Genomic DNA, 21,227 nt, shown 5'->3' on the forward strand with positions numbered 1-21,227 from the left:
TCTTTATAACATGTCCTAAATCATGTTAGCATACATAAGTTTTCTTTTAAATTTTAAGTGGAAGCATGGTTGAACTTACATGCACAAATACATTTCATAGTCCATATGTCAAGATAACATTTATGTATGAGTTCCACAGTATCATCTCAAAATAACTTCACGTAGTAAGTAAAGTCCTTTATTATATTTTAGATAAATAAGTAAAGTCCTATGATTCAATATGAAGTGCATTCACCTAGTAAACAATTCTCCATCAAAAAGAGAAAGAAAGTTTTTAGAGAATGCAATAATCTCTTCATATTCATGAAAATAAGCTTGTGAGAAGGAGCTCATTCCAAGCATCGGGGAGGCCTGGGAGGCACCAATGGCTACAATCTTGGTTCCTCAAATGAAGAGGATCTTTTGTTTCCATATTATATATTGAACAATGTGCATCCTTCCTATAGTTTGACATCCCCGTTATATCCAATAATTGGACACCCATTCCTCTTAAGTGTCCTGTTTCAAACACAACATGTTTCTTTGTCCAATGCTCATTTTCAAACTTTGTGCCCATTGGCCATGGTTGTGTCTCATCAATGCATTTCCCACCCATATCCCACCTGGCTCCGCTGCCATAATTCTTTGAATTAGAATTATAAAAAGTTCATGATTCCAACAATCTAACAATGATAAGTATAATAGTTCAAAAACAATAAAATTTACTCATTATTCTTTTGCCCTACATGGATAAGGTCAATCTACACAATTTCAAACTTATAAAAGGAACTAGAAAAACACGATAGGTCAAACTCCATATAATGATATTAAAAGTTTCATACCTTATCAAAGTTTCTAGTGCTAATATTTGGAATAAAATGAGAAGTTGCAATATACTTCTTATGTTTTGCCTTGAATTGATAACCTCATCAATCTCATGCATATATAAGTAAGTTGTTTTATGTTTTCTAACTCACATCATTCCTAAGTCACATGAAGGCTAGAGGTATATGCTCCGAAAGGTTCACTATAACTTTGTTATGATGGAATGTAGGATTTGTTTCCTTGACCTTTATGTATTGATTGGTAGGAAATGACACATTACAATATGGTTCCATAGAAGCGTTGCTTCTTTAATTGAAGAGTTGCTTAAAGATTTAACAAGCCCAAACCAAACAAATGAAAACATAAATACCTTATCATAAAAACTATGAAATTTCTTCTCCAAGACATCATTTTTTAATTGAGGGGTAATACTAACTACAAGTAACTTCATTGGCTTCACCTCAAGTATGTTGGTGCATAGGTTCGAAAAAAAACTTTGGTCTTTTCTATATCCAATTCTGTAGCTACCCAATTTCTCCAAGTTCTCATTGCTAGTTTAAAGCCATCTTCAATCTCCATGCTAGTATTCACCTTATCTCCAATTTGAAAATAGCACCCCCTACATGTTAATAAGATAATGACATATAAATATTCATTTCAAACAACTTTAATCTTGCATAGGAAAAATTTCAATACATTTTAATTGGACTTCAAAATTATAATACACTCTAAGAGAAGGTAGTTCTAATTAGTATACAGAAACATAAATTCTATTTACATATATAGAATGTGCAATCCAACATCTTAAGCATATTGGTGGGAAAAGCTTTTCGTGTAATAGATTAAGCAAACATAACGTAAGTATGTCTATTGATTGTACATCCTTGCCTCTAATACAAATCCAAAACCCACACTTTGATAATTTATTATCAAGTTGAATCTACCCACTTAGTTTAACCCCTTTGGAATACTTCTTGTGAAAGATCCTTTAAGAGAAAACTTGAGATATCATAATCTATTGTGACATCTTGTAAGTCTTTTGATTCGACTAATAATTTGAGAAGTTTACACATGATTTCATTTTTCACATCCTTGCCTCTAGCATAAATACAAAATCAACATTTTGATAATTTATTATTGATTTGACTATAGTCACTTAGTTTCTTCCCTTTGGAATACTTCTTGTAAAAGATCCTTTAAGAGAAAACTCAACATGTCCTAATCTATGGTAACATCAAGGAATTGATCAATCAAATCCTTGAGTAATACCTTCAATGTATAGTAATTTATAAACAATATGACTTGATTCAAATTTTCAATCCTTACCACCTCTCAAGGTGTCAAGAAAGAATGCCATATACTCTTCCAGATAAATTGTTTTGTTTTTTGTTAATCATAGATTTACATATACTATTTAGTTGATCACTACAAGTATTGTAAATTCTTTTGTTGAAGAATAAATGGATTTACTCAACAAGATTCATTGTGACTCAAAGTTTCACAAAGACCTACCCATTTGCCAAGTTGGTCTACAAGGCTTGGGTCACTTTGGCATTATGCACTATATAATCCCAATGACATCTTGGTTGGCCCTCCCCATACTCTTGTGGATCCATGAAATTTACCACATTATTCTCTTGGAAAGTTACATGTGCATCCTCGACTTTCAATTCATGCAATAAATCCTATGTTGCATGAAGACAAGAATAAGTACAAACTCAAAGGAATCGTAGATTTGAAGAAGTTGAGACAACCCTTCTCAAATCTAGCCATGTTCAAGGACTTGCGAATGTGTGAAACCCTCAAGGACCCAATCAACTGCCTCAACAAAGTGGAAGCAATTCTTAACCTCACCTAGTGATTGGTTGAAAAACAAGCACCAGCCACCCACTAGATGAGCTTCGAGTGCATAGACTAGGAGAAAGAAAAAAATAGAATCGCTTTATGAATAGGATGAGCTCAAGCACCTCCAAGTCAAGCTAACGAAAGTTGATCATTTGGCCATCTACACAATGGTCTCAACCAAGCGACCTCGTTAACATTTTATGCTATCCAACTTGTTTCAAGAGTAATGCGCGGAATATCGCTCGGCCACAACCGAGCAGTAAAACACTTCTACAAGAATCAAACACAAAAATGGGAAGTGGAGAGTACACAAGTAAAAATGACACAGGATGTTGACGTGGAAAAACCCTAATAGGGAAAAACCACGGGAGCCCACTGACTCCGAACTATCACTATGAAGAGAAAAGAGGTACAATCAGAGACTCAGAGGCAACGACCTCAAGCTCTGTTTCTTTGCACAGTGGCGGTTACAACAAAGTATCGCTCTGTATCTCACTCTCTCTTTGTACAACCGTTACAACAATATATCAATAACACAATCACTGATCACACTAAAGTGATTCCCTAAGTCATATTTATAGTTATATGAACTCAGGGCTATTTACAAATATAACCTCAATGGGCTTATTCAAGACATACTTACAAATCTGTCTTCTCTTCCGGTTCTCACCGGGTTCTCTTTATTCATCACTGGATCCCATCCGGAGAGATCAATTTCCCAACAATCTCCCCTTTCACTCTGGTATGGGATGTCTTGTAAGTCTGATCCGCTTCCGGCATGCGTCCAATTTGTCAGGTGTCAGCACCTTGGTCGGCATATCTGACCCGTTCTCCTCTGTGTGGGTCTTCGTCAGCACGAACTCTCGATCTTCAACTCGCTCCTGGATCCAATGGTACCTGCGCTGGATGTGCTTCGTTCTGGAATGGTATGCCATGTTCTTTGCAAGGTGGATGGCACTTTGACTATCGTCGTAGAGCCGGTATTCCTCTTGCCGAATCTCTAGCTCTCCGATGAAGTCCTTCATCCATAATATTTCCTTGCTGGCTTCCACGACTGCCATGTACTCTTCCTCCGTGGTTGACAAAGCAACCGTCTTCTACAGCCTCGACTGCCACGAAATAGCTCCCCCTGCCATAAGTCATTACATATCCGGATGTAGACCGGCTGGTGTCCACATTAGCTGACATATCCGAATCGGTAAATCCTTCCATGAGGGGTTTACTGGAGCCAAATCGGAGGCAAGTCTTTCATTGAGAAGGTCCGGTTAAGGGCCTTCTTCAGCATCCGTATCTTGACTTGGTCTCGTCTGACGATCAACATGTCGTCCACGTATAGGAGCAATATCAGGAAATCTCCCCCATCAAATTTCTTCACGAACACGCAGTGATCGGCCTGTGTCTTATCGTCCCCTTGATCGGTCATGAAGGAGTCAAACTTCCGGTACTATTGCTGGGGAGCTTGCTTCAGTCCGTATAAGCTCTTCTTCAACCGGCACACTAGGTGCTCCTTCCCTTTCTTCTCAAATCCTTCTACTTGATGCATGTAGATCTCTTCTTCGAGGTCTTCGTGTAGGAATGTCGTCTTGACATCCAGTTGCTCTACCTCAAGGTCCATGCTTGCCGCTATGCCCAATACCGTCCGGATGGAAGTCATCTTAACTACCGGGGCAAAGATCTCATCAAAGTCCACTCCTTTCTTCTGCTGGAAGCCCTTTACCATGATTCGGGCCTTATAGCTTGGTGGATTTCCGGCGTCTCCCAGTTTCAGCTTGTACACCCACTTGTTCCGGAGTGCCCTCTTTCCTTTTGGCAACTCCACCAGTTTGTATGTGTGGTTCTCATGCGGGGAATCCATCTCATCTTGCATGGCACTCAACCACTTGCGGTTGTGGGTGTCTCCCCTTGCTTCTTCAAAGCCTTCCGGCTCCCCCTCATCGGTTAGCACCACATGCTCTGCATTCGGAAATCTTCGGGGGTATTTTCTCTCCCGGCGAGGATATCTCCATCCTTGGTTTTTGACTACTGATTCCTCCATTTGTTCTTCATCCTCATCCGATTCGGGATCTTGTCCAGTTCCGGTGTCTTCTTCTTCTTCTTCGGTCAGTTTGGTTTCCTGTCCGTATCTGGCCGGTTCGTCGAGTGTCATCCGGTTACCGGCTAACATCCGGTTTTCAACTGGGTATATCCTTTTGTCCTCAAGCCAGTTTTCAATGGATGGTCTGGAGTTCGTTACCTTCTTCTCCGACTCCTAGTCGGCAATGGTCCTATCTTCCATGAAGACTATGTCCCAACTCCGGAACACCTTCTTGTTGACTAGATCCCACACCCGGTAACCGAACTCATTGTCGCCGTATCCAAGGAATATGCATGGCTGGGACTTCGGATCCAACTTTGCTCTCTTGTCCTTCGCCACATGCATGTATGAGAGACACCCGAACACCTTCAGATGCCGGTAAGATACATCTTTGCTGGTCCATACCTTCTAAGGTGAGTCTCCTCCCAAGGATACTGAGGGTGATCTATTTATCACATAGGTCGCCGTCGTTAGTGCCTCAAACCAAAACATCTTGGGTAACTTTGCATGTGCCAACATGCTCCGGACTCTCTCCATCATGGTCCGGTTCATCTGTTCGGCCAGCCCATTTAGTTCTGGTGTCTTCGGCATGGTGAATTCGAGCCGAATTCCCTTCGACCAACAGTACTCCTCGAACTGCCCCCAGTATTTTCCTCCATTATTTGCTCAAACTGCTTTAAGCTTCTAGCCAGTTTCTCTTTCCACTCTCGCGTGGAGCTCCTTGAAGACAAATAACACTTGATCCTTCGTCTTCAACGGTGAACCCCACAGCTTCCGACTATGGTCATCTATGACCGTCACGAAGTACTGCGATCCAGCATGTGACTTCGTGTCTACTTGACACACATCGGTATGCACCAGCTCCAGTGGTGCATTCCATCTCATCAGTGGTCTTGACCGGAAGGAGGTGCGGTTTTGCTTGTTGGCTAGGCAGTTGGTGCACTTCTCAAGTTGCACGTCCTTCACCGGAATGAGGTTGTCTTCAGCAAGCCTCTTCATCCCCTTCTCACTCATGTGACACAGTCTTTTGTGCCATAGCTCACCGACAGTGTCGGATGCTACGTTCACTTCTTCCCGGCATATCCGAGCATTCATCAAGTACAACGTGTTGAGCTTTCGGGCTCGAGCCACTATTAAGCTCCCTTTCCAGAACTTCATGACACCATTCCGGATGCTAGCTGTGTAGCCTTCATCATCTAGCCGACCGGTTGATATCAGGTTCAGTCGAACCTCCGGAACGTGTCGGACATCCTTCAGCAGCAACTTGCATCCGGTTGATGTCATCAACAACACATCTCTTATGCCAATAATTCGGCATGTCCCTTCATTCCCGATCCGGACACAGCCATGCTCACCAGCTGTGTAGGATGAGAAGCATTTCCGGTCCGAGGTAAGGTGGAATGACGCTCCGGAGTCGACAACCCACGTTGTCTCGTCAATGGCAAGGTTCAACTCACTCTCCTTGGTGATGAGCATTAGTTCTTCTTCACTTGCCGCGATCACCGTCGTTCCCTTCCAGTCTGGGCCTCGCTGATCCGGACTGTTTCGGTTCGGTGACTTCTTCGAATCGGCACTTTTGATTCCCTTGTCTTTCCGGAAATGCCGACAGTTCTTCTGGAAGTGCCTCGGCTTGCCGCAATAGAAGCAAGTGGGCCTCCCCCTTGACTTTGACCGTGTCCCTGACTTTTTCCAGTTCTGGGGACTCCAATTCCTTTGTCTTCCACGTTTCGATTCGGTAAGGAGGGCTTTTGCATCGGAGATCACCTCCTTCTCTTTTTAACACGCCTCCTCATCTAGCAAGCTCGACTTGACTCTTGCTAGGGATAGTTCTTTCCCTTCCGGCCCGGCATTGCCCAATGTGACAACTAACGTCCTCCAGCTATCTGGGAGGTAACAAAGCAGGAGTAGAGCAAGTACCTCATCGGCGGGAGGTACTTCCAACGAGGTTTCTTGGTGTATTAGCCTCTGGAAGGCATTCATGTGCTCCACCATACTGGAGTCGTCTTGGTACCGGAGCCTCACTAGCTTCCGAAATACCGAGACCTGATTAATGGCATTCTTGTTCTAGAACATGATGTCGATTTTCTCCCAGAGTTCATGACCCTTGCTCTCTTCATTGAAGTTGTTGTATAGGCTCATGTCAATGAAGCACCAGATGTATGTTGTCATTTTCATGTGCATCACCTCCCACACCGTGGCGTCGATCTTATTCAGTCTCTTGTCCCCGAACTGAACCGTCAACCAAAGATCTTTAACCACCAGCATGTCCCTCATCTTCGACTTCCACACTGAGTAGTTGGAGCCGGTGAGCTTGAACATGCCGCTAAAATATTCTTCCATTTTCTGTGTTGTTCGCTCTGATACCAATTTGAAGAGTAATGTGCAGAATATTGCTCGGCCACAACCGAGCAGTAAAAACACTTCTATAAGAATCAAACACAAAAATGGGAAGTGGAGAGTACACAAGGAAAAATGACACAGGATATTTATGTGGAAAAACCACGGGAGCCCACTGACTCCGAACTATCACTATGAAGAGAAAAGAGGTACAATCAGAGACTCAGAGGCAACGACCTCAAGCTCTGTTTCTTTGCACAGTGGCGGTTACAACAAAGTATCGCTCTGTATCTCACTCTCTCTTTGTACAACCGTTACAACAATATATCAATAACACAATCACTGATCACACTAAAGTGATTGCCCTAAGTCATATTTATAGTTATATGAACTCAGGGCTATTAACAAATATAGCCTCAATGGGCTTATTCAAGACATATTTACGAATCTTTCTTCTCTTCCGGTTCTCACCGGGTTCTCTTTATTCATCACCGGATCCCATCTGGAGAGACCAATTTCCCAACACTTCCTACCATATATCACACCTAGCATAGCTAAATAAATTTCACCCTCACTATCACCCTTACCACCATCACCCACATTACATTGCCTCAACACATTGATAATGCCAAGGTTGGTCTCCATAAGGAAGAAGAGGTCGCATTAAATTAAAGTGATGTGGTTGTTGTGACAGATGAGGAACCCTTGACAAGCAATTTGCATCTAGACAAGCTTCCCTCAAAGATTGATGCAATCACTTATATGGAAACAGGAAGCGACCGAAGTTGCAAAGGTACCTCACCAAATGCCAACATCAGATTAACAAGGAAAGGGCAATTAAGGGCCATGGAGGGGACCTCTATTGCACACCATAAAATCAAGGAAGTATCGACAACGAGCTCATGTAACCAAAAGGAAACATGGTTACAGACAACAAGTTGTTAAGGCACCAACAATGATTGGGGGGAACACCACTAAGGTATCGGAGAGAAGAACCTTGGCCAAACGGAAGAAGCTTTCATTAGCAATGCTTGGACTAGTGATTGCTCGGAATCGTCCACATTTCTAGGTAAATGCTAGTTGTAATCTTCTTTAGAGTTGAAGTCCCATTTTTATGGTCTAGCACAAGTTCTAAAACAGAATCAAAACAGTCCATTGATTGAACTCTTCGGGTGTTTATTCTTTTCCATCGCATTCATTGTCCAAAAGACACAAGGGTTCGACCATTTTGCTTGGCCATGTCGATGTTCTTGAAGTTTTACAATTCAAAAACAGACGTTACGAGTTTCACATCACCAATTAGGGTCAATGGGTACAATCCATGTTACCTATGTCTGTTCTTCGTGGTATGGGACATCGACGGGGGCGATGGATCCATCTCTCACCCTTCCTAGGGGAGTTCTTGGGTGGTCTAACATCATTTCTTCCTGTATTCCTCCTTAATTTTGTTGCTTAACATTAACGAGTTTAATACTATCTCCAAATCGCTCAAATATCATCTCCAAACATGGTCGGTTTAAGTAATAACAAGGACACTAGTTTGAGCATGAGCAAACTAAACATGGTATGGGACATCGATGAGGGCGATGGATCCATCTCTCACCTTTCCTAGGGGAGTGCTTAGGTGGTCTAACATCATTTCTTCCTGTATTCCTCCTTAATTTTGTTGCTTAACATTAACGAGTTTAATACTATCTCCAAATCGCTCAAATATCATCTCCAGGTCGGTTTAAGTAATAACAAGGACACTAGTTTGAGCATGAGCAAACTAAACACATAATAAGCTACATCCACGTGAATGCATAAGAACTAACTAGCTCTTAGCATAGGCTAAATAAGTCTAAGCATGGATACTAGCTCTAAATTGAAGAACTAAAAGCAAAGTAGGACATAACTAAGCTTTGACCAAAGATGTAAGGCTGAATGCAAACAACCTTACAGTCAAAAAAATGATGCCTTTGATGTCAAACACAACCAGTTACATCCAATTGAAGAAGATCCATGTCTGGATAACCATACTTAAAAAACACCTAGACTACTCTATTTAATAAGAAAACTAGAAAAATAAATGTGGCTTGCGATAAAGCAGGAATGAAAGACTTGTTAATGTTCTTGTGTGGTTACTTGTTATTTAGTTAATTATTAGTAATCTTTGTAATTAGACGGTGGGTCAGAAACTCAACAACCGTTCTATGTTTTACACATGAGAAAAAGAGAAAATAGGTGAAAACAAGAGCACAAACTATTTTGGCCTTTTTACACTATGTACATGAAACAATCTCCCACCAAAAGGCCTAAACGACAAGTACGAACAATAGAAGGTTTGAACTATACAAGGCCCCCCACCTGATGGGCATGTTACATAAGGCACTAGGTGATCCCCATCAAGTGACAACAATGCTCCAATTGCATCTTGTGGTAAGGCCTTGGTCACTGCATCTCCGGCATTTTCTCGGGAAACAATCTTCTCAAGGCTAATGCAACCATTAGCTAAACATTCCGAAATGAAATGTATCGCAGTCCAATGTGCCGTGTCTTTGCATGATATACTGGGTTCTTAGCTAAAGCAATTGCACTCTAACTATCACAAAACAATTTGGGTACATTTTGAGGTATGCCCATCTCACAAGCTAGTCGAGAAAACCATACTGCTTCCTTACATGCCTCACATGTTGCAACATACTCTACCTCTGTAGTTCACAATGCAACACATTCTTGAAGACGAGATCTCCAAGGAATGGCACCTCCCATAATTTGAAAAATGTACCCTGAAGTAGATTTCCTATTGTTAGCACATCCAACTCAATCTGAATCTATGTATCCGATGATAGAGACTTCACCTCTACCCAAACATAGACACTTATCTTTAGTGCCACTCAAATACCTCAATATCAACTTGACTGCATCCCAATGTTTCTTACCAAGGTGACATGAATCGACTTACTGCTCCCATTGCAAATGCAATGTCTATTCTTGTAGCCACCATGGCGTACATAAGACTACCAATAGCAAATTGATAAGGAACCTTGGTCATGAATTCCTTGTCCTCATCAGATGTGGGGCAATCACACATGCTCAACTTTACATATGTAGGCAATGAAGTGCTCAACGGTTTCAATTCTCCATATTAAACCTCTTGAGTACTTTGGATATATACTCAGCCTAAGACAAATAAATGCATCATTTACTCCTATCACGAGTAATATGCATACCAAAAATATGTTTTGCATCTCCCAAATCCTTCATGTCAAAAGTTTGACTCTAAGTTTTTCGTCAACAAAGATAACTCATCCTTTTTTTTTCACCAATGATAAGCATGTCAACAACATAGAGTATCAACATAATAGAACTCTCATTTGAACATTTTTTCGTATAAAGTGCACCCCTGAGTCTTCATAAAAGCATCAAACTTCTGGTACCACCATCTGGGGGACTGCTTAAACCCGTACAAGCTTTTCTTGAGTTTACATACCAAGTGTTCTTTGTTGGAGACTTCATAACCTTTTGGTTGTTCCATATAGATCTCCTCATCAAGATCCCCATGCAAGAAAGCAGTCTTTACATCCATTTGGACTAAATCTAAGTCCTTATTCCCAGCCAATGCAAGCAACATACGCAATGTAGTCATGTTAACTAGAGGAGAGAAAAGTTCATCAAAATCAACTACTTGTTCTTGCTTGAAACCTTTTGCTACCAAGCGTGCTTCGTACTTTGGAGAAGTCCTATCAGATGTATATTTGTACTTGTAGACCCACTTGCATGGTAATGCTTTCCTATCCTTTGGCAAAGGTAATAAATCCCAAGTATCATCCTTATGAATACTATCCAATTCACTTTGCTTGGCATGCTCCCACTTAACATGGTCATTAGCCAACATAACTTCCTTATAGCAAGAGGGTTCACCTACATCCGTTAACATCACATAGTCCGTGAGCCTAGCATGCGTCATCATCTTGAACATCCTCATATGGGTGAACATATGAAAGATTGTTTGGCATAGGTGTGGGATTATTCTTTTGCACACTAATAGAGCGTGTAACATCTTGAAACACCACTTTTCTCACTTCCACTTCCTTAATTGGATGCTAATGCATAACCTTTTCATTGAAAACGATGTCACAGCTTCTAACTATAGTGTGTGTTTCAGGGTCCCATAAGAGATATCCAAACTCACCATCTATACAGAGCAAAGGAAAATACCTTTTCTGCTTATGAAATCTAGTTTCTGGCTTAACTGTTTTGGAACATGAGGATATGCTTCACATCCAAACACTCTAAGATGATCATAGTGAGGAGTTTTTCTCGTCCACAGCTCTTGTGCCACTTTCAAGCCTTTGGTAGTACTAGGTGATAGATTAATCACATGAACTGCAGTCTGAACTGCTTCTGCCCAAAAACCTTGTGGAGGGTTTGCATAATGCAACATAGAAATAACTTTGTCCTAGATTGTTCTATTCATCCCTTCTACTACACCATTTTGTATAGGAGTGTAGGGGGCAGTGTACTCTCTATGAATGCCTTTAGACTCGCAAAAATCCTGAACTCATTAGAGGTATATTCACGTCCATTATCAGAACGTAAAACCTTAATCGTTATTCCCTTTTCAGTCTCAACAGAGGCAAGCCATTTTCTGAAAGTGGAGTATACATCATCCTTTCCCTTTATGGGATACATCCACACTTTTCTTGTGGCATCATCAATGAATGTAACAAAATACAAAGCTCCACCCAATGATCTAGTAGGCATAGGGCCACATACATCTGTATGAACTAGATCTAAGGGTTGAGTAGAAGAATCAGAATGAATTTGATGTACACTTCTCATTTGTCTAGCATATTAACAATGCTTTCAAGCTGAAAAATTAGAAAATGATAACACGAGTAAGTAGCCAAAATGAGACAGAGTTTCCATTCCACTGCAAGACATATGACCTAAATGACCATGCCAAATACAAGTCATGAGTTGTGTTGTGACAGTCAAAAGATGTTCTTTCTTATGGACAACTAAGGGATGAAGGGAACCAACTTTTTTCCCTTTGACAATAACTATATTACCTTTTGTAATACTAAAGGACTGGAAAGCAAATATCACTTTATATCCAATGTCATCAAGATGTCCAACAGACATTAAGCTACAATTTAGCTCATGCACATGGCATACATTTTTTACAATAAACTACAAACCATCAGAAAACTATACCATAACATCTCCAATGCCAACCACATCGCACTGATGTGAATCTCCAAACTAGATTGTACCAAGTGTTTTAGCTTCATATCGTGTGACCCACTCTCTATGTGGGGTCACATGAAATGAAGCACTAGAGTCCAACAACCATGTATGAGCAAGCGAGTGAGCCATATTGACCTCAACAAAAGTAGAATTATCATCCACAACTAAAATGTCAACAACATCATCACATGTAGCATTTATTTCCTCTATTTGCACTGAAGATAATGAATCAGTCACCTGCATAACATGCCCATCATCATGGGTTTTACCCTTTTCCTTTTCTCTTTCTTTGTTCTTCAAGACATACCAATCCTTTTTCATATGACCCTTCTTGTGGCAATAATAGCATTCTACAAGTCTCTTTCTAGATTTCCTTTGGTCTTATCATTCCCATGGTTGTTTCTGGTTTAGCTCCTACCATGTTGTTGGTTCTTGCCATAGTTACCAAAATCTCGTACGTTATATCCCTACAACTTGTGAGGTAACCATAGATTTTCTACGAATTTCCTCACTTAGCAAGGCTCCACAAATATCAGTATACACCAATTTGCCTTTTGGTGCACTATTACTGATGGCAGTACAAAAAGTGTCCCATGAGGCAAGCAACATGTATAACAAAAAAACATATTTCAGCTCATCATCCATGGTCATCTTTTGAGCTTGCAACTGAGACCATAATTCATCAAACTCATTTAGATGAGAAGCAACACTATCGGTGTCCTTCATGTGAAGGTCATAGAGCTTTCTCATCAAAAACACTTTGTTTGTTGTAGTTTCCTTATCATATGTATTGTATAACTTTTTCCAAAGTTCTTCGAGATTTTTATTGTCTAAAACAATGAAATAGACACTATCTGCCAAGTGTAGTCTTATAGTAGACATGGTCAAAGCATCAAATTCCTCCCAATCCTCATCATCCATGTCATTAGGTTTCTTTGCTTTGCCGCCTAGAGACCTCGTTTGCCTTCTTTGAACCAGTACATCACACAACTAATTCTTCCACAAAGAAAAACTAGATCCATCAAATTTGTGGATCTCAATATGATCTTTTCGAAGAAACGAATAGTCCTTACATGAACTATTACAACCAACAGAAGTGCTACTAGATACATCCAAAGTTTCGGACTCCATGGGAATGAACAACAATATCAAACAACTGAATACAAGAACTCTCAACTGAGTAATAGAAGCAAGCAATTGACCAACTTATTGGTCAAAAATGTCAAAGTGATACCAACGGGTGCATATAACATGCACCACTATGCATACACCTTCCTAATATCAACTATAGCTAGCATACGTTTCTAAAATGACAAGTTAGGCATCTACTATGCCTCCACACTGATTCCAACTCTCTGCCAAATGTAGCGAGGCCTCCCACCACAACTTATTTCCATGTAAAAATGTGTTGAACAAGCATGCGAGTTTGAATCAGAGGAATACATGTGGACAGGAGGTTGTTTTCTTCTTGTCGAAAGAAAAGAAATGTTGAAGATGCCCAACAATAGATCAATGCTTCAGTCAAGCGGCTCCATTCTCCAACATTCCTTGCTACAATCTCTCAGGCTCCCTATTGCGGTCTCCCAATGCTCTGATACCACTATTATTAGATGGTGGAGCAGAGAAACATAGTTCATCTCTAGAACCTGAACGCAGGGACAACAAAAGGAAGAGGAGAACTCTGAGAGTGCAAATCACTCATAGGTGAGGGTAACAATCGTTCTATGTTTTACACAGGAGAAAAAGAGAAAATAGGTGAAAACACGAGCACTGACCATTTTGGCCTTTTCACACTATGTACATGTAACACTCTTGAGGTGGAGGGATACCCATCCTTTTGGCCACCTTGCCTGTAAAAAGGTACACAATTCCTATTGACAATCTAACGTAAATGAAAACATTAGCTTATTGTGTTGACAATATTGCAATGAATCGAATCAAAGAATGTTTTCTAGTGATATCTATAGAACATTGGACTCCTTGGGGAAGATAACAAGAACATTGACCACATTCAACGAGTACCCAAGAGTTTCATGAGCATTTATCACATTGTGATGATGTTTTTGTGCCACGATAAGAAAATAACCTCTACCAAATTATATGAATTGATTCAAATATTTGTAAATGGTTGTTTAGCTAAGGATAGCTAAAACTTGATAAGAACATTCGGCATAGGATGATAATACCTAGTTGAATCTACACTAAAACATAATATCGAGTAAAATATTTTAAAGCGAAAGACCTATTATCAACACACTTGTTATTATCACTATTAGGTATTTTAACTATAAAAGCTATTAGAGCTATTAAAGCTATTAAAGTTATTACCCACAAATGTAGGTGCCTATTATGCATGGGTGACACTTGGGACTCATGCATCCACTTTTATCATGCATGGGTGACACTTGGCACTCATGCACCCACCTTCCTCATGTATAAAAAAGATGCATCCACTTTTATCATGCATGGGTGACACTTGGCACTCATGCACCCACCTTCCTCATGTATAAAAAAGAGAAGAGTAATCTTATCAAGTGGGGGAATAATAGGAGACGTGAAATACTATTGTAATCAAATACGCAAGAAATACTATTGTAATCATTTTGGAAATATCAATACAAGTTATTTTGTTTCTCCTCTTTCTTTGACAAGAAGCTTGGTGTTTACTTCCTAGATTCACATTTTTCTTTTCCGTTGCACGTGTACGCCATGATCAACATCACAACGTAGTATTCATCCACAAGAGTAGTGAAGGCTTTGAAGCTATCTAATGACTACAATGATGAAAACAACAATGGAAATGATGGTCATGCGATAAAGTTGAATTAACGACATACTTTCTTTGCTAAGTTTGTATGTTCAGTTAACTCTTGGCCCAACCCCTTATCACCTCTCAGATCTAGATCCCTCAATATGTGCTCACTTGTCTCATCCAATTAAATCATTTAATCCACATATCCACAAGCCCAATGTTTGTGAAATAGTTTGTTTAATTATATCCCTTGATGCAATAGTGTACTTTTCAACGTCTGCCACAAATTTTGGATAAGGAACCTTATTTGAGAAGATATTGTCTCAAGAAATATTCTTGATACAATATAATGTTAAAGCTAAGAGAGTAGACATGAGTAGACACCTAAAGCTAAGAGAGTATGCACAAGGACTTCAGAGTGTCTATTTGTCCTAAGCTCATCTTGTGTTTCAAAAACTCTATTATCTTGATTTGATGAGATGGAACATATATCAGGAATATAGACTTTACATATCTTGCAATCTTTAACCAAACTCCAATTTTGGTTTGGAGGTATTCACTTGACGTGTCTTTTAACCGATTTAAAACTTTGAATCTATTGGATGGAGTCAAGTTGTTCGGCCTATTTGGATGACTAGATTTGATCGAAGAACTAGAATCATATTTTATTAATACACTTGCTTTTGATATCTTGGTGTTTATGAACAATTAGCTACTTATATCCAGGGTCATCATAATATAAACAAAGATGGTTTGGTCAATGTCACTACTCTCATTCAAATAAAGGTCTTTGACAACATACCTCCTAAATATCTATCAGTGTAAGGTTAGCCAGAAGAATGTGGTTAGGTACTTGAGTAGGCTTCGACGGTGAAACAATTCATATTGAGGCAGTGTTGATCCAATAGAATACATACTGTGTTCCCAGACAAAAGGCATTTCAATTGGAACTGTCAAGGATGAAGCCAAAACCAATAATACTAAGTGAAAAAGAATAAAGAAAAGATAGCTTTACGACAAGAATACAAGTGCAAATTTGAACATGTTAGCCAATTTGACTTGCATTAAACTAGAGTGGTTTAACATTGTTAGAACCTCTCTTTATGTACCTCTAGTTTTGTGAATGCGCATCACTTGGTTGTCATGTGAAATGCTACAATAATTACCATGCAAAATTATTGCTATATTCAATATAATTGTATATGTTGACCAATACTAAACTCTATAGAAAATATAATCATATTAAGGTTAAGGAATAGTTGAGGATGTCATGGGTTTAAGCCCCTCTAGTGTTGTATGTCCACATCGAGAGACACGAGATTGAGGTTCGTGCGACAAACCAAGGTCCTGAAAGGGTTACTAAGGAAATACAGTTGGATAGTTATCCACCTCGACATCTAGATAATAATGGGGTTGTAAAATCAAGATCCAGGAAGGCTTAAGATTGCTAGTGTGAAGATAGCTAGGTAGGCATCATTTCATCTTTCTATGAAGAGTGTCAATCTAATTAGTGGAAAGGTAAACCACTTTTTCTTTACATTTTTTTTTTTTTTGCGGATGTAAAGAAAGGAGAGAGAATATGTTCATTAGTACATTTCTCTTCGAGAAGAGATTGCATACATTAGCACCCATTCTTTATTGTTGTAAGTGTGAGTGAAATATTGTACAAAATTTAGTGACAAGTACATGTATATTGACACCGTTGCAACATTAAGGGGTAGAGCACTTGGGATATTATAATAGAAGAATAAAGAAATATGTAGTTATTTACTTGCCTAGAAAAGAAATATTGAGCCCCAACACTATTTTGTATTGGAAATATTACTTTCCAAACATGTCACAGGACTTTCCAAATATTACTTTCCAACCATGCTAGTTTTGCAAATAATTACACCAACTTGTGCCGTTGGTGACAATTTTAGTTACTGATATTTTTCAAGTTGATTTAACACTACCTCAAGTTGATGCCTTTACAACCTGAAGCCATTATTGGTAAGCCAGTCACCAATCATTTTTGGGTTTGTAAAAGTTTTGGGAGTAAGCTCCTAACAAAATCCTCATTAATATGAGTTCAATGCTTATTAGGTCTAGAACACACAACATTCTTCGGTTTCAACAATGGTGGGCTTATCAATTTACTAATGCTACTTTTGATTCTAATTAAAAAATGTTGTCATATATAGTACGGCTCACACCTGCCCAAGCAAGGAAAGGACCTATACCACTTCCTCAAACATATATACTAGCCAAATAAGTGTCAAACAAGATGAAATCATAAGCTAATGAGGGGGAGGAGGATGCCACTCATATTAACAGAAACAATAATAATGGTGACTATAGTGTGTCATGAAGACAACATTTTGGCTTATCAAGAATCGAACCCACAACTTCTTGGTCTATGTGTTGATCCCTTAACCATTAGACCAAGAAGTCGTGGGTTCGAGTCTTGATAAGCCAAAATGTTGTCTTCATAACATAATGGAGGGAAAGAAATACAAACTCGTGCATGATCCTAAAGGGGGTCCACCAATGATCAGAGTTGAAGATGAGGATGTTGGCACCAATCCACTTTGGGGAGGACCAATCGATGGTGTCCACACGAACTGTGCATGAGACATTGGGTGGAGAATTTAGTGGCGGGCTTCCTCGTGGAACAAGGTAGGGTGAACGATAGTACTCAACAGTGAGGTTATCTTGGTCTGGAAAACGAAAGGATAAAAATCCCTTATGTTGTGTGATAGGTTGGCCATTGACCTCGTGAATACGTTGCCTTGTCGTATCATTGTGGATGCCACTTGCTAGCATACACAACATTGATTGCCATTGGTTCCGACCTATCGAATCACCCACAAACACTAGACGTTGCCCCTTCAACAAATCCAACACTCGACTTGCATTGAACCTTGTCATTTTAAACCAAGATATAATTGTTTAGTGTTTTACACATGACAAAAAATAAATGAAATTAAGTACATTGCACATGGTGCCTACAACCTACTGCACAACAACACATATTTGGGGGTTTGTATTTGGAGAAAATATCCAACGAAAACATATGTGAAGTGTGGAGTGTCAAAAGACAAGTGTGAAAGATTACCTCAAAGTTTAAGAGGGATCCATGTGACACAAACATTAACATTATTATATGTAAATTTGGTCTAAATCAAAGCGAGCACCACCAAAGGAGTTTTCTTGTGCTTACAATAGTGATAGTAAGACTTCTCTACATAGTTGTGAATGAGACCCTATTTATTTTCCTTCATTCTACCATCAACAATTTTCCTTCAACCCCAAAAGGCACCTTTATGCACATTTTTAAAAGTTTTTAATATCATGTCATGAGAATTTGCTCTGAAAGCACATCAAAGTTATTTGTCTTCTTTCTGCATATTTAGTCTCTTCCATCCATCAATGCAACGTTCTCCATTGGTTAACATTGCCTCCTGTAGACAGTTAATAGCAATCATGAATGTCTTTTTTTCATTCCATATTTTCAAAGGTGATTCAATATCTTAGGCCAAACATACCTCAAAGGGGTTAATATCATCACATTATTGAATACCACATACTCTCTTTGGGTATTGAACACCATCACCTTATACAACAAAGGTGCAATATACATACATGTAGTTACAAATGGTGAGGAGACATAGTTTACCACCCTTTACCTATTCGAATGATTATGGGTCCTAACATATTGCAGTTTTTGTTGCTAATACGTTATTTATCTACACTTAGAAATACAAGAACAAATGTAACTCTTAAACAATTTGAAAAATATTATTTCCTAACCTTCTTAGTTTAGGAAAATAAAATTCTAATAAAGCTAGACTTGGTATGGATTAAAAGACTCAAAGATTGCCATACTAGTAAGGTAAGCTCAAATATATATGGGCTTAGTTAGTTAAAGTTAATCCACAAATGAAGTAACGGAAACGTGAAGAATTTTGATACACACACACACACACACACACACACGAATATGCACCTTGGTAAATTACATTTAGAGGGTTGCCATCTCCACTTCATATAGTCTTTGTCAGGTCGCCCATTCTCTTGGCATCGGAAGGCTTCATCAATAAAAGGACAATCTTGAGATCTATAGAGGGGATAATTAGCCTCATCGTGAATCCATGACCCATCCAAAAGGTCACACCCTTGGTGATAATAATTCACATTCCTATTCTTAATCATGGTGTAATTAGTCTTTAGTCCTACTCTTAATCGTGATAGGTTAGACCAAAACATCAATTTAGTGTAATTAGAGGTGGTGGAGACTTGATTAAGTAAAGGTTGTAGATCAAGGAATGTAGAACAAATAAAGAGGATCAAAAGAGATCCAAGTAAGACCTTGGAAACTCTATTAAGGTGAAAGATTCTTTTATAAACACTAATGATTGCATCCATTGCCAAGCTTTAATAGGAAGGGATAATATGGATATAATTTGCAAGAGATTTGGGTTAATTAAGATGAAAGAGCCAAATTCTAGTGTTAGTCATAGTGATAACTAATAATGAGTACACCGATGGTTAACAGAAGGATTGGGTCAGTAGTTTCTAGTTTTAATGTTTGTATTTATTAATTTAATTATGTGATATTATTCATTTACCTTAGGTTCATATAGTAGTATGTATTCTCATGTTATTTGAAACGTGCCACAACATGATTTTAAACCTAGTCCCACTACTATCTCATTATCATTTTAAATTTCAATATTTTACTCATTTTAATGCTAAAAAGAAAATATTCATAATAAATTTCATTTAGAGTAGCCTTATTAATGCTAGAAACAAGCACTACAAAAGCCTCCAATTTTCCCAAATTGTGCTTATTTCAAATTGTGGTTTGGGGTCCATCATGATTCTAAATCTGATCTTACTACTATCTCATTTTAGTTTTTAGATTTGATACTATATCAAGTTTTTAATAAGCATGTTTCTTTCTGTACTTCAAAGTAACTTGTGATGTAGAATAGAAAATTAAAAGTTTCGTGTTGTTCAAGGAGTGCCTTAAAAAATTGATTGAGATATATTCAATATTGTTGACACAACTTGAGAATGAAATGAAACAATGTAAGTAACCTCATTTTGAATAAACGAATGCATAAATAAGATTGAGTGTCAGTATGCATTTAAAAAGGAGAAAATGAATACCATGATCTAAGTGAAATGTATAATATCTTCACAACAAAGTTATGGGTTGATATATCCAATGGTAATGTGATTTCCAATTTCCCATCTTGTAAGTCATGGGACAAGCAAAGAATGTACAAAATATAGATGCATATGAATTGAAAGAGAACGGATGGAAATCCAAAAACATCGTTATTTACGAAATCTTGAAGACAAATACAAAAACATCTAACTATTCTGAATGTCATGTGGTTGTAATGTGATTTTTGAGCAAAAATATAAAGAAATAGTTATAAATATTCATTGTGTCGAAAAGGAAAAGAAAAGGACCTGTCTTCCTTTACTATTGTTGTAGCTCCTATGGAAGATAGTCTATCATGGCTTTATCTCAACCTTTCCCTACTTGATCAAATTAGAGTGTGAGAAGAAGAAAGTAGGAGGAACAAAGACAAAGGTCTCATCAATCATCTTTAGTTAAACTTTGATAGATTATAATATCATAGCTGAAAAAGACAAGAAAGGGTAGAGAAAGAGAGCAAGGAAGGAAGCTTCATCAACATTGAGGAGAGGACAAAAGAACAGGAGAACAACAATGGCCCAAGCAGCTATGATGGTGGAAGGATCCCAAGAATCGCGTCTCGATTTTCAACCTACTTCAGCTATCTGAGCAAAAAGAACTAAAGATAAGAACCAAAGTATTTATTAAGCCGACAATTAGAATTTAGAAAAAGGGCTCATTACCGAAAGGTACATCTTTTATGTATAGCCTTAGGGTGTTTCTTAATACTAATGTTGTATCCTATTTTAGGGAAATATACAAAAACATCTACATATATTGGAAATGGCAATGAGAGTTCTTTAATACCCAATATTGCAGAGCAATCTTCAACATTTAGGGTGCATATAGAGTGTGAAAATAAGGTTTTCTCTCTCTTTGGTGAAATTCCTATTCTATGTAAAATGGTCAACTAAACAAAGAGGACCATAATGAAAATCGAGCCGGCCACAACTGGTCGATATGAATGCAAAAGTTAGTGCAAATGGAAAAGT

At 38.7% G+C, this 21,227-nt stretch overlaps 1 protein-coding gene across 2 annotated transcripts; it reads right to left on the reverse strand.

The window, feature by feature from the left end:
* Positions 1-280: 280 nt before the first annotated feature.
* On the reverse strand, positions 281-19,603 carry LOC147864420 (protein trichome birefringence-like 10). Of its 2 annotated transcripts, XM_087320221.1 has the most exons (4): positions 19,033-19,603; positions 17,545-17,946; positions 1,265-1,423; positions 281-611 (listed from the first exon to the last, which is right to left on the reverse strand). In XM_087320221.1, exons 1-4 carry the CDS (start codon positions 19,449-19,451, stop codon positions 302-304), a joined length of 1,290 nt encoding a protein of 429 aa, XP_087176347.1. In that variant the 5' UTR covers positions 19,452-19,603; the 3' UTR covers positions 281-301. The 2 variants fall into 2 exon arrangements, with proteins under 2 accessions (XP_087176347.1, XP_087176348.1); XM_087320222.1 differs by lacking the exon at positions 17,545-17,946.
* Between the last annotated feature and the right edge of the window lie 1,624 nt (positions 19,604-21,227).

This window comes from Azolla caroliniana, unplaced genomic scaffold (genome assembly GCF_043228905.1).
Source record: "Azolla caroliniana isolate FFs.n. ecotype wild unplaced genomic scaffold, voAzoCaro1.0.p SCAF_5, whole genome shotgun sequence".
Classification (NCBI taxonomy): Eukaryota; Viridiplantae; Streptophyta; class Polypodiopsida; order Salviniales; family Salviniaceae; genus Azolla; species Azolla caroliniana.

Excerpts from the sequence above, each read along its gene's own strand:
- LOC147864420 (XM_087320221.1), bottom strand. The coding sequence starts at position 19,451 with ATGGATGCAATCATTAGTGTTTATAAAAGAATCTTTCACCTTAATAGA. Across the intron at positions 1,424-17,544 it reads CCCTTTAGGATCATGCACGA|GGGGTGCTATTTTCAAATTG; the intron begins GTTTGTATTTCT and ends ATTAACATGTAG. Across the intron at positions 612-1,264 it reads TATGCACCAACATACTTGAG|CGGAGCCAGGTGGGATATGG; the intron begins GTGAAGCCAATG and ends GAATTATGGCAG.